Genomic DNA, 15,033 nt, shown 5'->3' with positions numbered 1-15,033 from the left:
CCACCATAGTCATCTATTTCTTCTGTAGGAAACCGCTGAGCAAAGGACAAAATATGAAGAGTAAAACAGTCTCATGCATGTCAATGGTGGTGAGATCTTAATATCATGATAGGACGATAATTACCTGAAATGACCCGTGGTGTTCTCGTTTGTCATGCCGATAAAGGCACTCCGATTTGAACGGGCAGCATCTGTATCGCGCATAATAACTGCAACTTTTCTTACTAGAATCACAAGAGATGAGATGGAAAAGGAGGGAAAATTCAGTCGCATGCATTCATTTCTGAAACAAAATAACAGCTCAGCAGTTCACTTTAAATCAATTTTGCATTACTATCATTGCAGTACTATCAGTGAACATTCAGGAGATGGCAGGGCAAGAGCTGAGAAGTCAACTAAGTGGTTAGTCCAGCATAAAGAAGTAAAGATCGGTACACATATACCCAGTGACTACAAAACAAGGGTATACTTCACTTCCAAGCCATTTTTTAAACTGTGCCCAGGAAGGACACAAATAATCTCAGTATATAGTATGGTACATAATGGGGTCATACTGTAGTGTTTAGAGCTGTTATGAGAAATTAAATCACACCATACCTGAATTTTTCCTTGAAGGCAGCAATTATACTCTCCTTGGCTTGTCCTTCAACCCAGTATTTGTTAGGCACATAAAAGGCAGACCTCACTCTACACTGTGGGCAGCTCCTGAACAATAATCATTAGAGAGTAATGTCAGGTCAAATTCCTTTATGATATGTTGTCAGATGGTAAATAATCAAACATAACTGAAACATACTTAACAGCGTCCAGCCCGAGGTCTTTTGTTTTCCTCCAGGTCATGATGCATTCTAAACAGAAGGAGTGATTGCAGCTTGGCAAAATTCCAAAAACCCGCCGCCGTGGATCCGCCTTTTCATACACCTTGTCCATGCAGATCCCACAGGTCACATTTTTACTCTGGAGGAAGGCCTCCATGTCATCTACTTTCCCCTGGGTATTAGAGGCAGCAGCAGCTCCACCATCTGTCATCTCATTGGAGGAAGTTTGCTGGACACAAAAACTGCAATCAGTATAAACCTCCTGGGTTTAACTGTGTTTAAATAAACAAAAATACCCTAACCCTGCATAAAAATCAAACTTTAAATTTGAATCGAACCTGCTCATTACTTCCATCACGAGACTGAGCAACTTCTGAGCTCCCGGTCGATTCCCAAGAAGGAGGGAGATGAGAGTCTGTGTCTGCAAAGACAAAGTAAGTTAGGTATGGAGAAATGCTGACCAGAAGTTTCACTCATTACCACATCCAATACCTTGTGATTGTTCCTCAGCGATATCTGCTGCACGATGCCCAACACTGTGCTGATGATTTGAGACATTAACCACAAACTCTGATCTTCTGGACATCAGCTCAGCCTGCAGAAGAGCAGGCTCCGACCCTCTTCTTCTGTTGGGCAGGGCATACGCCACACTAGAGGAGGAGACGGTAGGTACTGAACTTCTTCTACCAGCAGCAGCTGCACCGGCTTCAGGCTGAAGAACATGGAGATACCTGGTGGTGCAAAATAAAGAACGAGCTAAAAAGGAAATTGTGCGTTTTGCCTTCCCCTTTCATCAAGTTACACACAAAAACAAAACAAAAAAAAAAAACTGGCTTACCTGCAGCGTTCACCATACCAGCATCCATCTTTCTGAAAGTACCTGCATATTTGGGCTGAGGGTATAGTTGTCAGTTCATGGCGATAATGACACCTCGGACCCAACCTGCATGAGCCATTTATGAAACGCCTGGACAGAAAGGGGGGAAAGCAGTCATTTTCTACCACGTTGTTTGACCAGAGGTTTCTTCAGGGGCAACTCTTCAAAAGCCGTAATTCCAAACCAAACCAATCATGTCTCTGAATGGGAAATGCACAATTAAAAAGCTATTTGTATTATATATTTATACATTTTGATAAGTGGTGTGAGATCATAGAAAAAGAATAAAAAAAGACTTGGATTGATTGGAAGTCAGATGCCTGCTAATACTACAGATTTTAAATTTCAGAATGATGGGAAATGAGGTAACCACCATTTATCTATCCTTTATCATTCATGATTAGATATTTAACATTCTTTGGTTGGTTGTTTCACTTAAAAACACATCACCTATCTGGAAAAACAAGTAAGGTTAAAGTGATTCTAATATGTTTTAGTGCAATCAAGTTGGTTTTTTTTGTTTTTGTTTTTTTTCCCAAGTTTTAAAGGATCAGGATACTATTGTCAAACGCTATTGTGTTGCACAGTGAAACTGTGATTAAAGTGAACCCGTATTTTCTTGCTCTTAGATTTTAATTAGATGAAAACCTTAAATGTTGCGTTCAAATCCAAGTCTGTCAAGTCTCTTAACACTGGAGTCCAAGTCAAACTTTAACTTTATGTCAAAGTCTAGGGTCAGTAGTGATATTTAAAGTGGCACTGTAAGCTGATATAAATGACATGCAAGAAGAACCTGATAACAATACAGAGAAATAGTTTAAATGTACTAAGCCATCTGGGGAGGGATGACTGCTGAAGTGTTCCCACACAGTTGTTGGTCCTTCAACGGCTCAACCAGTTGCGTCTACGTGCTGTCGGAAACCAGGGCTTCGAAAAAGTGATCACCAGTCAAGAAATTAGCTAGCCAAGTTTGTTAGCAGTGTTGAGATTGTTTAAAATTAACGTAGAGACTCACATTGAATTTGACACAACACACAGCAAAGGGCCTATAGCTGCCTATAACTAATTCAAACAGTTTTGGCTACCTTAATGTACCTAAACACTCAGTCCTTTCTTGATACGCATCCGCCCATTGATTCATAGGGTTCTTACATAAAAGTCAAACATTGACACACACAAAAAATAAACTTCATCTTAAACAGTTTGAAACAAATATATTTTTAATCAACAAAAACGTTATTTCCCCCTAACGTCCGTATTAGAATGCAGCACTGACTCTAACGTATATCTTAGTAACGTTTCTCAACAACAAAGTCTCTATTTTCCGACATGTTGTCTGTTTTCGGGGCTTTAACAAACGCGCCCCCAACTACCGCTTACCTACAGATACTTCCACTGTGAGCCGAGTCCATCCTCCGTGTGTTTTGAATATGCCGCCGAGCACCCTCAATCTTACTATCTAAATAGATGACAGCTGGTTCCCGTCGCCAATTAACTTCGCAACGGGCCAATAGAAACATGACGTTAACGTACGTACGTAACGTAGCACTTTTTCTCATTTACCATCCCACTAGTCTAAACCCTCCCAAAGGAAAAAAAAAAAAAAAAAACTTCCCCAAACCTTTGACCAGTGCAGCACCATATATGTATTATATACATATCTTTTTAAAAATAGAATTACATTATTTAAAATTACATTAACATCAGATTGATCAGAAATATAGCCTATATATTATTAATATGGCAAATATAAATTTTTGGCTGGAAATGGATGATTTTTACTCTACATAGGTAAATACAAGCACAAATGACCACTAACTGGCATATTCTGTTAGCTAATCCAAATTTGTTGTGTTAAAAGACTAACTGATCATTATAAAACCCCTGTGACATTATGTTTAAAGGTTAACTCCACCAATTTGACACATTAAAGTACATTTATAGGTCTTTGGGAGTACAACTGCATATGTGAAAATATGCCTTTTGTGGCTTCAGAGGAAGGTCTATGTAATTTGACAAATCTCCTCTAGTGAGTCTTATGGGTAATCTATGGGTAATATGGGTAATGTAGGCAGCAAGTTCTAACAAGCAGTCCTATAAATAAATAATGTTGAACTCATTATGGACAGCTTAAAAACAACTGATCAAGATCAATAAAGCAGAATGTTGGGTTTTCTTATTCCATGCTCTTTTTCCATTATAAAAACATATATTACCTACAATGCAACTTTGACACTGAGTGACATCACTGGAGACAATTCATGAGCTTATACACAGCTTCCTCTGGAGTCACAACAAATCTCTTTACTTTTTCACATATACAATAATACTTCAATGTGGAAAATTTGTGGCGATACCTAAGAAGCAATATAACTGGCCTTTCTCAGACTAGTTGAGTATCTGGAGCATCGCCATTTGTGGGTTGATTACAGTCTAGTCAGGAATAAAAGAACCACTCTTGTTCTGAGGAATTGATGTTCTTTCGCATGAGAAATTGCCAAGAAACTTACGATTTCATAAATAGTGTGTGTCACAAGTGAACACTATTCAAACTTAGTTAGGGATATTGGGATATTTTAGTGTTTCACTTGATGGTTTATTTTAAGACATATCTGACTTTTTATTTTGTGTTTCGTGAATAACCTTGATCCTTAGAAAAAATGTGACACATTTAGTTTGACTTTTATTGCATACACATGCATATACGCACCCATATCCCAATATCCCCGACTGATTTTGAGTAGTGCATATTGATATCTCTCTGACACCGCACAGGTCCTTAACTGGCTGCTTCATTAAATTGTACCAGCAAAAGACCAGCCTCACCAGCTGACAGCAACTTCAGGATGCTGGCCCTCTAGGCAGAGTGTCAAAGAAAAAGATAAATCTGAGACTGACCATTAAAAGGAAAATGTTAAGATGGGCAAAATGGCACAGACATTGGACAGAGGAAGACTGGACATACGTTTTATGGAGGACATATAGGACCAGTTTTGAGATGCAGAACAAACGGAAAGATGCTTGATGAGTTAAGAGTTAAAGGGCAATCCTTCCCTTTGCAACAGCATGTCATACCCTGTAGACAGTGCTTGATTGGAGCCAACTTCAACCTACAACAGGATAATGATCTGAGGCACACCTCCAAACTTTGTAAGACATATTTATGGAAGAAGCAGTCAGCTGGTATTGTCTATAATGAAGCTGCCAGTGCAGTCACCAGATCTCAACCATATTGACCTGTTTTGGGGGCAGCCTGGCAGCATGGTACATAAAAATGCCCATAAGGCCAACCAGACCTGTTGAAGTTCCTTCAGGAGGAGCAGAGTGAAATCTCTTCGGATTACCTCAACAAACTCATTGCTAGATTGCCAAAAGTCTGCAAGGCTTTAATTACTGCAAATGGTGGATTCTTTGACAAAAGCAAAGTCTGAAGGACAAAATTATTATTTCACGTATAATCATTTCTCACCATGTCGATATCCATTTGCAAACTATTTTGATAAATTTAAGTGAGTTTTCATGGAAAACATGACATTATTTGGGGGGGGGGCGGACCAAACTTTTGAGTGATAGTTTACATTGACAAGTGAAAAAGTTCATAAACTGCAGATGAGTATGAGACATAAAATCTGCTTCATGATGAAAAAATTGAGAAAAATCAGTGTTAATATTTCTAATAAAGTTTATAAGTGAGATGTAATTAAACTAGATCTGCAGATAGGTTACATGGGACTATAAGGATGAAATTATTTCAAGTCTTAACATGTTTTGTTTTTTAACAAATATGTCAATCCATCACTTACACAGGCATAGAGGTAGCTTACATCATCTTTTTTTTTTGGTGCACTTTCTTGTTTTATCCATCCACACCCTCTTGCTATGTTGGCACACCGCACATCTTCCAATACCATCAAATTTGTACCAATAACAGGAAATTAAGGCAAAAATAATGTCAGCGATTGAATGAGACAGTGGAATAATGTCACAGATGATACATTAGAGGTAGATAGGGATCAAGACAGAATAAGAGCACAAGAGGAGACTTCTGAAAGTGGACTGTTTGCACCACAAACTCAAGTCCATTCAGAAGTAGTACAGTGAAAAAAAAGAGATCCTACAGAATATGAAGGGGAAAGTAGTTTGTAACTTATGAATCCTGGCTGTAGTATTGTAAGGCTGTTACACTTGTGCCTTTCCTTACAAGACAAATCAGACAGTACACAAAAAGGGTAGAAATCTCGGACCATGGTTATTTCTCAGGTCAGTACAGAAATATGATACCAGATGCTTGATGTCAACTTCTAATGATCAATTTTCCCCAATTACAAAGTGGAACAGTATGCTGGTTTTATGTAAATCCTGCTAAGGCATCAAATCCAAATTCCTCATCAAGGAACAGTTTGTTGGTATGCTTGATGATATATTTGGTACAACCTACGTGGGCAGGCATGTAATAGGAAAAAGAACAGATATACTTAATACATAAAACAAGATGATATTCATGTTTTGCCCTTACAAATATGATCAACAATTACAAATAATTAGTAACAGAATTACACAGAATAAACTAAGAAAAACCTTTAAAATGGCGAGTTTGTGATAATTTGCATGTCAAAATAAAGAAAAAAGAAAAAAAAACAAAAACAAACATGCGGTCCCTTGTACTTCAATGGGTCATGTGTTTAGTGTCAGCTTCAGAAACATAATCTGTGCAGCGTAGTCCATTAGTTACCTCTCAGGTAGATGGCTTTAAGACAAAACCTATAGAACTTGGATCTCCCACATTTATTGACAAATGGAAACAGTATTGCACAGAAAAGCTGCTTTGAGAGAGCTCTACACTGCTGGAGCCAGCCCAGTTTGTGTTCTTGAAACCAAATGGCAAAGTAGTGATCACTGATGATGATGATGATGATGATGATGATGGTGATTAAGATGATAATGATGTAAACAAAAACCGATTTGTGCATCTTCAGCATTACCAAAAAGTCTCAAAACAATCAATCTACCAAAGACATTGGCATCATAAGAAAGTCTTGCACAGTACAAACGGCGGCTTTTTGACTACTTCAGCTATGCCACTGGTGTAAGAACGTGAAATGCCTTCCCTTCACACGTGAGGAGAAGCGCTCTCTCTAGATGCTGCTCTGGGGTCAGTTTTGCTATTAGAATGTAATGGGAGCAGCCTCGGTGAGAAAACATATCATTCTCTCTGTTAAGTGAACGTTGTGGGAAACTAGGACTCGTAGCAAATGATTCCAGATGCTCATCTCTCTCTCTCTCTCTCTCACACACACACACACTCTCACACCACACACACACACATATTACTGTGCTGATGGTAATGCTGACATTGAGAAGACTTTGCTGATTGTGTTAGCCCTACCACGTGACTCTGCCTCATCTGCACATGTTAAAAATCCATGCCCGTACGTGGAACAGTGCTTGTACTGAATGCAGTGTATTATTATAAATGTAATTTGAGTCTGTAACAGTATTGCTAAAAGCAGTCTGTGCTGGAGGAAACTAATACATGTCTTTGTAGATCTCCTGTAGTAGAGGGTGAAGCGAGGTCTCCGACTCAGTCTTTTTGATCTTTTGGACTAGGTGAACGTTCTCGGTAACCAGCTGACGGAGGTCGGCCATCTTCTGCAGCAGCTTGGGGAAGAGGTAGACTGAGTCAGAGTGGTTTGCTTGTAGGTGGAGGTCCAGGGCCTGGAGGATGCTGTCCTGACTCTGCTCTACCTGCTTCACGTTCATTAGCCCAGGGCGATCTGGGAAAACAAGGAAGGAAACAACAACACCTAATGATGAGTTTATGCAGGGTTCACCATGTTCAATTCAAAGTTTATGTCAGTGCTGGAGAATAGTCTAGCTGCACCAATTTTCATTCTGGTATGGGGGAAAATGCTGCTTGTTTGCATGTCTTTACCAAAGAATGCAGCGATGGATGCAAAATAAAATGGCTAAATCCCCCCAAAAGAAAATGCAGGAGCTGATAGCTGGTATAAGTTAAGGTCCCTAGCAAGCAGGTTAGTGTTCCTGTTAGTTGTCATTTTCAGAGTGTAGGTTGCTAGCTTGGATGTTGTTGTTGTTGTTGTTTCATGTAGCGATGGGGAATCTGAAGACACTAGATGCAGACAGCAGAAGGAAGGGGGGGTAATAGTGCCTAATGACAGGCTTTATATTAATGGTCTTCATCCAGTAAGTCACACTGCAGTTTATCACAATCATATTTACCAGAGTATAAAACTGTGATGGAAAACCAGTAGGGATGATATGGGTGATACTGATGATATTATTTATTATGATATCACATTTTTTCAGTATTTACCAGTAGTGTTTAACAATCATTTATCTTATGACAAGTGAATTCAATGCTTTTTAAGGGCTCGATGAGAAAAGGCACTTCTGTTTTGCTCTGAAGCCTACAATTTAAAAGAAAGGCCAAGTGGAGACATTTTGTTAAATGTTTCTATGCAACCATCAAATCGCTTGTCCTTAGCACAGGTTTGATTTTAGTTAGCTACAAGTAGTCAAGTTCCTAGTCAGCGGATAGTTAGCCACACTATTAATGCACAACAGCTACATAAAAGAGCTCTGACAACCATTGAGGGTGCAAAGTTTTTCCCAAATATTATGCTAGACACAAGGAAACAATGACCCGTAAAAGACATCACAGAATGTACCACTAGCTGGTGAAAGAGCTTTGCCTTAATTAGTTTAAATTCAGTTCAAACCTTAATATTAAACTTATTTAAGGAGTGAAGGACAGCTTGATAATGGTGTCCAGTTCTTTTCTCAGAGATAATGTTATGTCATCTTGAGGTGTTCAGAGGGTTTCTGCCACAACACTCTGTGCATCTCAAACGCGGGTAGCGCAGAACAAAATACTGCCTCGACAAAACAACCGGAAAAGACACCTCACACTACAAAAATGGCCTTTTGCTTGATCTACGACAAAGACTTTTCAAGACCTCCACATAACCTGAAAATAACAAAAAAACAACATGACATTGTTTATACTTCAAGAAAACCCTTAAGTCTCACCTCCACAGAGAATGATGGCAGCAACAAACAGGGCCAGGTCGCTGTCATCCAGCTCCAGAGCATTGAACTTGACCGCAAACTCAAACTTGGGCTCCATGATTTCACTGAACGGCTTTCTTAAGCTGCGCAGGAACTCCCTGGTCACAAAGCCTTTACCATTGGCGACCAACAGACCATCTTTGTTCATGAGAGAGGGCAGCATGGCAAAAATAGCTTCGTGTACACCATACTTCAGCAAAGTCACCTGCAGAAGCACACAGACAAGTGTACAATAATCTGAAAAAGCAACACACAGATCATATTGCTGTGCAACACAATGAGTGGACAGTGACTCACCTGGTCATTGAGGAAGAGGTCCACAAACCCTGGAATGCACTTGGCGAACTCAGTGAGCTCTCGCACGGTCTCAACCGTGGTGCATTGGCAGCGATAGAAAACATGGACCCCAATCTCCTTGGTCAGGGGTGCACCTGGGACTAACTGGCTCCATACTAAACCACTTTCTGCCTTCCAGAGTGTGTCCACATCGTAGATCACAAACGGCTAAATGGAGGAGAAATATAAATTCCACATGAATTACCATCTTTAATTTCAACTGACCCAGAAATAAAATATTCCTATAATAACATTTTTGAATCGTAGGGTGTAGAGGAACATGTATGTTGTGCTACTCTAACATATTTTCTAATTACATTAAATAATATGCCATGTTTTAACTTCTGTACAAGACAAAATTTGAAGCCATTCTAAAAGTTGAACGTACCGAGGTGCTAGCAGTTTTGCCCATCAGGATACTGCGGGCCCTCTTCTTGGTCATGCTGAGGTTCTTCAGGTAGGCTGTGTAGACTTGTTTGGCCAAGGTCTTCAGGTCTGAGCCACCTGGTTTACCGACATTCAGCTCCTCTGCAAGCAGACCCGCCACAAGTTTCTTCCTCTCCGCCTCAGGCATGCGTCCATATCGGATTGCTAAGAAAACACACACACATGCTGGTCTTATTTTGAGTAGACATTTCAGGAGTAAACCCCATTGTTGGGTCTGATACTTTCGTTTTTGGAACAGGTTCTAAGTTAGCCAAATACCTGCTTTTATAAATAAAATGAAAACATCAGAGAGGTTACAAAAGAGATTCGAAGGGAATTGAAAAATATGAGCAGTTTGTTTGGATTTTGGATCCCATTGGATTTAATAACATTCTCCTCGGCTAAATCTTAATCAGTAACTTCCATTTCAATTAAAATCTTGGAAACATAAAAAGACTTATATTTACTATTTAAAATGTAAAATAACATGGTTTAATTCACAGGGTTTATTTGCTACGATATTTTTCCTCTCACCATCATGAGACATTCCCAAAGACAGGCACTTCTGGAAGCGACAATATTGGCACTTGTTACGATTCTTCTTCTGAATTTTGCAGGAACGCTCACAGCGATCATATTCCAGTTTCATCCGCACGGTTCGCCGGAAAAAGCCCTGAGTGAGAAACAATGCAACTGGTTCAACAACTCATATTGGACATGAAATGTGTATGTCATATAGCTTTTCTGCTGTGATAGAAACCCTGTATTCATTACCTTGCACCCCTCACAGGCATGCACACCATAGTGGAAGCCAGAGGCCTTGTCCCCGCAGACCTTACACTCCACGCTGATCCCAGCCCCTGCGTTGTCTTCTCGGCCAAGACGCAGCTGTTCTGAAAGCGAGGGTGATGATGTTTGTGACAGGTCTGCAAAAAAAAAAGAAAAAAAGAATATTAAGGCTCATCAATTATCAAGTGAGTCATGGGAATTTGGAATCAAAATCTTACCTGTGTAGCTTGTTGCTGCACTGCTGTTCTGCTTATTTTTCTCCTCCGGACTCTCCTTCTCTTTTTTGGCCTGGTCCCCTTTCAGGCCTTTAGAGGCAGGAACCACCTCCTTCTCCTCCTTGTCCTCCTCATCCTCACTCTCCCTCGCCTTTAACTCTTGCACGTCCGTCAGCTCTGACACACTTGTCCCCCCGCAGCTGTCCGATCCTCCAGACTCTCCCTCCGGTGGGGTCCACCTGACATCGGCTGTGTCCTGGGGTGATTTAGGCTTGCAGTAGCCGTTCACCCTGTCGTGCTGCTCTGTAGCAGTTTCCTGAAACCATTCCATGGTTCCTGTTGAAGCTGACTCAGCGGCTCCCCTCCTGTCACGTTGCCATCATAGCCCCACTATTGAGGAAAGAAATACTCTTTTTAAATAAGCAATATTAAACCAGCAATGCGGATTACATACAGAGCCAGAATGACCACCAGATCACTTTTAACTGGCTACAGAAGTCCACAAATCCTCTACTTTGCTATTAGATCCAGCATGCGAGTGGTTAACAGCCCCACAAGTCCAGTGACCTAGCTAAACTGAGTGTAAAGCTTATCATAACACACAGCAGAGCCAAAATGCTACCCTAAAAGTCCCTTTTTATGTAAGCACACTGGTAAAAATGCATATAGTGTGGATATTTAACTTTCGGTCTTCTTGATAGTCTCTTGTAATTGAAATGAGAGCATGTACTAATCATGTATCATGTATTTATTAAGGTGTCCTTTCCCCAACTCTGTCTCTTACTACCAGTTGTGTTTGAGCAGCCAGAGAATGTCCTTGATAGTAATAGGCTTATGACATGATATACGCATGCTGTGTTGGCATGCCTGTATTACTCACACGCCAAATGGACCAGACAAGCGGAGGCCCCAGCCACTGAGGGCCCTGAAGATGGACTTGCAACATCTTGCTAAAAGGGTGATGTGCATAATCTTCTATCATGTTATATGTCATGGTATAACCTGATATCAATCTCATAATACAATACTCATAAACAGGACAACTTCTGTGCAATATTTCAACTATCATCAATTTAATGCACTATGTTTTTACATTCAAGTCTATATTTTAGTACTTTTATATACATTATATATTTACATACTGTATGTCTTTCACTACTTATATCTTATGTACATTTGTACATAAGATATTTCTATTGTGATGGAGCAACTACCACATATTTTATTTCCTCCTCGGGGATCTATTAAGTATTTCTGATATATGATTACATATCATGACTCTGAAAAATTCATTCATTCATTCATTAAGACACACTTCATTACTTTGATGCAACGATCACATCTAATCTAATACAGTGGTCCGTTCATTGATTAACAACATGCCCACAGTAGTTTAGTACACCCAGAGGTGTTAAGGGGGCAGCTACCACAATATAAATAGTATGGCATCTCTGTTGTAAACATGTTTACATCGCTCACCCCTGCTAACTGTCCTCCAATCAGAGTATGTGCTTAAAAACTGATAAAAGCCCCGTTTCTATCAACACACAGGGTCGACAACTCATGATTCTTTAGCCAGCCGCAGTTTTTGTTCTGGCATTATTCTGTCCTAAACATTTCAGCCTGTTCTCCTCTATCTGAAAAAGTAAACTTTGTCTCTACTGGAGCTGGGAGACATCTGTATTATTGTTTGCCTCAGATCCGTGGTAGGGTGCACAGTGTACTTGGTGGGTGATTTTAAGGGGACAGGGTGCATGCACTATGTACACACTGAGCAGTGTTGATCGCCGGTGGGGGCGGTGGAGGAGAGGGCTGTTCAGGGTGGGGGTTACATATTTGCCCCGCGGCCCCCTAGTGGATTAATCCGTCCATGTATGTAGCTAGCTGTGCCCTGACAAACATACAACACTGCGCCTGCTTAATACTGATGTATTAATGTTTTCTGTCATTACATGACGGTCAAGAAGCTGGACAAAGTCTGAAGTTTGTTTCCAAATAGTTTCATGGGGGTAGGATAACATCAGAGATGAAGTGGAACTGTTATGACTTGTCGTTCAAGCCAACCTGTCACACTGGTTCTCGGAAATATCTGCTAATATCACTGTGAATTGTATAAGTCACTGACAGGACTCTAACTGGTTATAAAAATACAAGAGATGAAAGGAAAGCTCAGTTATAAACACGGCCTTTTACCTTAGAGTGAAAAACAATATTCAACGTAAAAGCAGTGAGCTTTAGTCTGTCTTCGGTCGTCGAAGAGTGCTAGCTTACTTAGCTAGTTAGCTACTAACCTTGAATGTTGACTGAGTACTACTACTAGCTGTTAGCGTGGCTGACCCACATTCCCGTGTGTGCCTTAAAATAACGTTAGCCGACTTGCCAAGTTAGCTTACCTCTCCCAATAGTGCTGCTGGTGGGGAAGATGTTAACCCTGCGTGAAATTGCCGAGAGGATAAAATAAGGAAGTGTCGAAGAGAGTCCCGGGTCCTGAACACGATCGATCGGCTGTTGACAAGTCGTTTGAAGTCACCAGCAGGAGTTAGCTAGCAGCGGGAGCTAACGTCAGACTGCTAACATAAACTTAGACTGGTGCAGGCCTGCATGTAGTCAGCGAGCGACCTGACAAACAGCTCAGCCAGGCTGAAAGGAAAAGCGGTTTGGACACTTTTGTTCGTCGCTACCATATCACATGCAGATAAGCATAGTTAACTGATAATCCCTCCCCGACTCTCTCCTTGTTGTTCCTAGCTTTGCTTTGCTTTGCTTTGCTTTACTCCCTCCTCCTCCTCCTCCACCGTCACATGCCAGTACATAGCACCCCCACACAAACTCACTCAACACACATCAAGGTCTCTGTTAACTCTAATATGCACTTGTTGTTTTTGCGATCTGAAGCATGGATATTTATTTTGCCTCTGCACTGACACTAACAAGCTTTAATCGTTTTAGCAGAACAAGCCTACGTGTGGTTTAAAAACCCCTTCTGGCAAAATTCTGATTTTTGGTCTAAATAAATGAATTCGTTTAAAGGGTGACTGGAACTTTCACACATTCGAAGTGTGTTTACAGATCTTGGGGAGTGCTACTGCAAATGTGAGAAAAGTAGAGTAAAACCTACCAAGTGGTTTCAGAGGAATCTGCACAAAACTGCCTCCAGTGATGTCACTCACAGGCAAAGTTGCATTGTGGACAATGTGTGTGCCAGATTCTGAAGAGGAAGATGAATGCATTGAATAAAAAAGCCTGCCATATCATTTTTTTTTTCAATATTGTGTTTGTTATCAATCAAAGTCTTGCCATACTGCAGCCATCTTGGCAACACCCCTGGGCAGCTATTACTAAATCAATGGGGCCAAAATCGGTTGAATTTCACATTAGTCTCACTTGTGAGTGGATGATATATTTGCTGGTTTGGCTGCCATGAGGCACACGTTCATGATACATGTGTCATTCAACCACCATCTCTGGCATTACAGACTTTCTGTTCAAAATACCTCAGGTTGTCTGTCACTTTTCATAATTTCTCTGTTCCAACACTGTGTAGGAGTGCAATTCTTAACTGGTACACTGTTTTCAAAATTGGTGCCTACAGTGCCCAAAATGCCACTTAGCCACTGAGTGACATCACTGGAGGCAATTAATTAGATAACATTCAGCTTCCACTGGAGCCACAGAAGGTTTCATACCATTAAGAAAAACAAAAAACAAAAAAAACCATGTAGTTAGTCATACTCCACTTTTCTTCAAGACCCGTGAACACACTTGAATGTGTAAAATTGGTGATGTTGCCCTTTAACTGCAAAGAGCTGGATTCAGAAGCCTCTGGTTCACCGTGCAGCTTAATCTTAAATGTAATTGTGACTTTTGCTTGGTATTTGATGCTTATTGATTCATAATAAAAGCATGAATGGACACAATAAGGACATGAAAGGAACACTATTACACTTTTGGTGCTTTAGGCATGAGTTTTATTACCTTACCATGCCATCCAATGTACCTTCTGAGTCTCTAAAAATAGGTCCAACAGGATCTAAGCACCAGTGGCTCTCGAAAAGGATGTCAATAGAAATAAGGAACAGAGTTTTATTTTTGAACATGGGTGGTACACTTTGAGTCATGGTAAAAAAAAGAGGTAAGGAAGGTCAAAAAAGGAGACGTAAACATCATAACATGTCTATTTTTTTTCTTCTTGTCTGCACAAACCCAAATGTTGCAATGTGTGGGAGTATGTATATATCTATATGTACAAGGTACATGTAAATGTTTGTCAACATGTGCCTGTAATTGTATGTATGAGGACATGAAGTGAGTGTATGAGTATGTATATTTGTGTAGATATGGATATATGTGTGTGTGTGTACAGTATTGTATGAATCTTTGTCACTGGATATGAGTTGTAATCTTAACTATGCCTTTCAGATTTCATGATGCAACAATAAATTATAAACTTAGACAGATTTTTTTTTTTCTATTTTTTGTTTGG

The 15,033-nt window shown here is 40.2% G+C and overlaps 2 protein-coding genes across 3 annotated transcripts in view; both read right to left on the bottom strand.

Moving 5' to 3' along the window:
• mkrn4 (makorin, ring finger protein, 4) overlaps positions 1 to 3,231 on the bottom strand; it is a 4,069-nt gene extending 838 nt beyond the window's left edge. Inside the window, exons 1-8 of the mRNA XM_037105269.1 lie at positions 3,076 to 3,231; positions 1,657 to 1,785; positions 1,311 to 1,549; positions 1,157 to 1,239; positions 797 to 1,047; positions 598 to 705; positions 125 to 224; positions 1 to 35 (exon numbers count right to left, since the gene is read on the bottom strand). The exon at positions 1 to 35 is cut by the window's left edge and continues 838 nt beyond it. Coding sequence (XP_036961164.1) covers positions 1 to 35; positions 125 to 224; positions 598 to 705; positions 797 to 1,047; positions 1,157 to 1,239; positions 1,311 to 1,549; positions 1,657 to 1,785; positions 3,076 to 3,215 — 1,085 coding nt within the window. The 5' untranslated portion in view covers positions 3,216 to 3,231. The remainder of the gene's footprint in view (positions 36 to 124; positions 225 to 597; positions 706 to 796; positions 1,048 to 1,156; positions 1,240 to 1,310; positions 1,550 to 1,656; positions 1,786 to 3,075) is intronic.
• Positions 3,232 to 5,359: 2,128 nt separating this feature from the next.
• ppardb (peroxisome proliferator-activated receptor delta b) lies at positions 5,360 to 13,732 on the bottom strand. Of its 2 annotated transcripts, none has more exons than XM_037102930.1 (8): positions 13,669 to 13,732; positions 10,554 to 10,940; positions 10,321 to 10,472; positions 10,081 to 10,219; positions 9,509 to 9,711; positions 9,082 to 9,288; positions 8,746 to 8,989; positions 5,360 to 7,469 (listed from the first exon to the last, which is right to left on the bottom strand). In XM_037102930.1, exons 2-8 carry the CDS (start codon positions 10,879 to 10,881, stop codon positions 7,222 to 7,224), a joined length of 1,521 nt encoding a protein of 506 aa, XP_036958825.1. In that variant the 5' UTR covers positions 10,882 to 10,940; positions 13,669 to 13,732; the 3' UTR covers positions 5,360 to 7,221. The 2 variants fall into 2 exon arrangements, with proteins under 2 accessions (XP_036958825.1, XP_036958824.1); XM_037102929.1 differs by lacking the exon at positions 13,669 to 13,732 and adding an exon at positions 12,944 to 13,360.
• Between the last annotated feature and the right edge of the window lie 1,301 nt (positions 13,733 to 15,033).

Source organism: Acanthopagrus latus, chromosome 7 (genome assembly GCF_904848185.1).
Source record: "Acanthopagrus latus isolate v.2019 chromosome 7, fAcaLat1.1, whole genome shotgun sequence".
Lineage (NCBI taxonomy): Eukaryota > Metazoa > Chordata > Actinopteri > Spariformes > Sparidae > Acanthopagrus > Acanthopagrus latus.
The sequence above is the reverse complement of the archived record's forward strand: the minus strand, read 5'-3'. Positions and strand labels throughout refer to the sequence as shown.

Coding starts and splice junctions, on each gene's coding strand:
- ppardb (XM_037102930.1), bottom strand. CDS start 10,881: ATGGAATGGTTTCAGGAAACTGCTACAGAGCAGCACGACAGGGTGAAC. Junction 10,220..10,320: donor ATGCCTGTGAGGGGTGCAAG/GTAATGAATACA, acceptor TTTCTCACTCAG/GGCTTTTTCCGGCGAACCGT. Junction 9,289..9,508: donor GCAAAACTGCTAGCACCTCG/GTACGTTCAACT, acceptor TCCTCCATTTAG/CCGTTTGTGATCTACGATGT.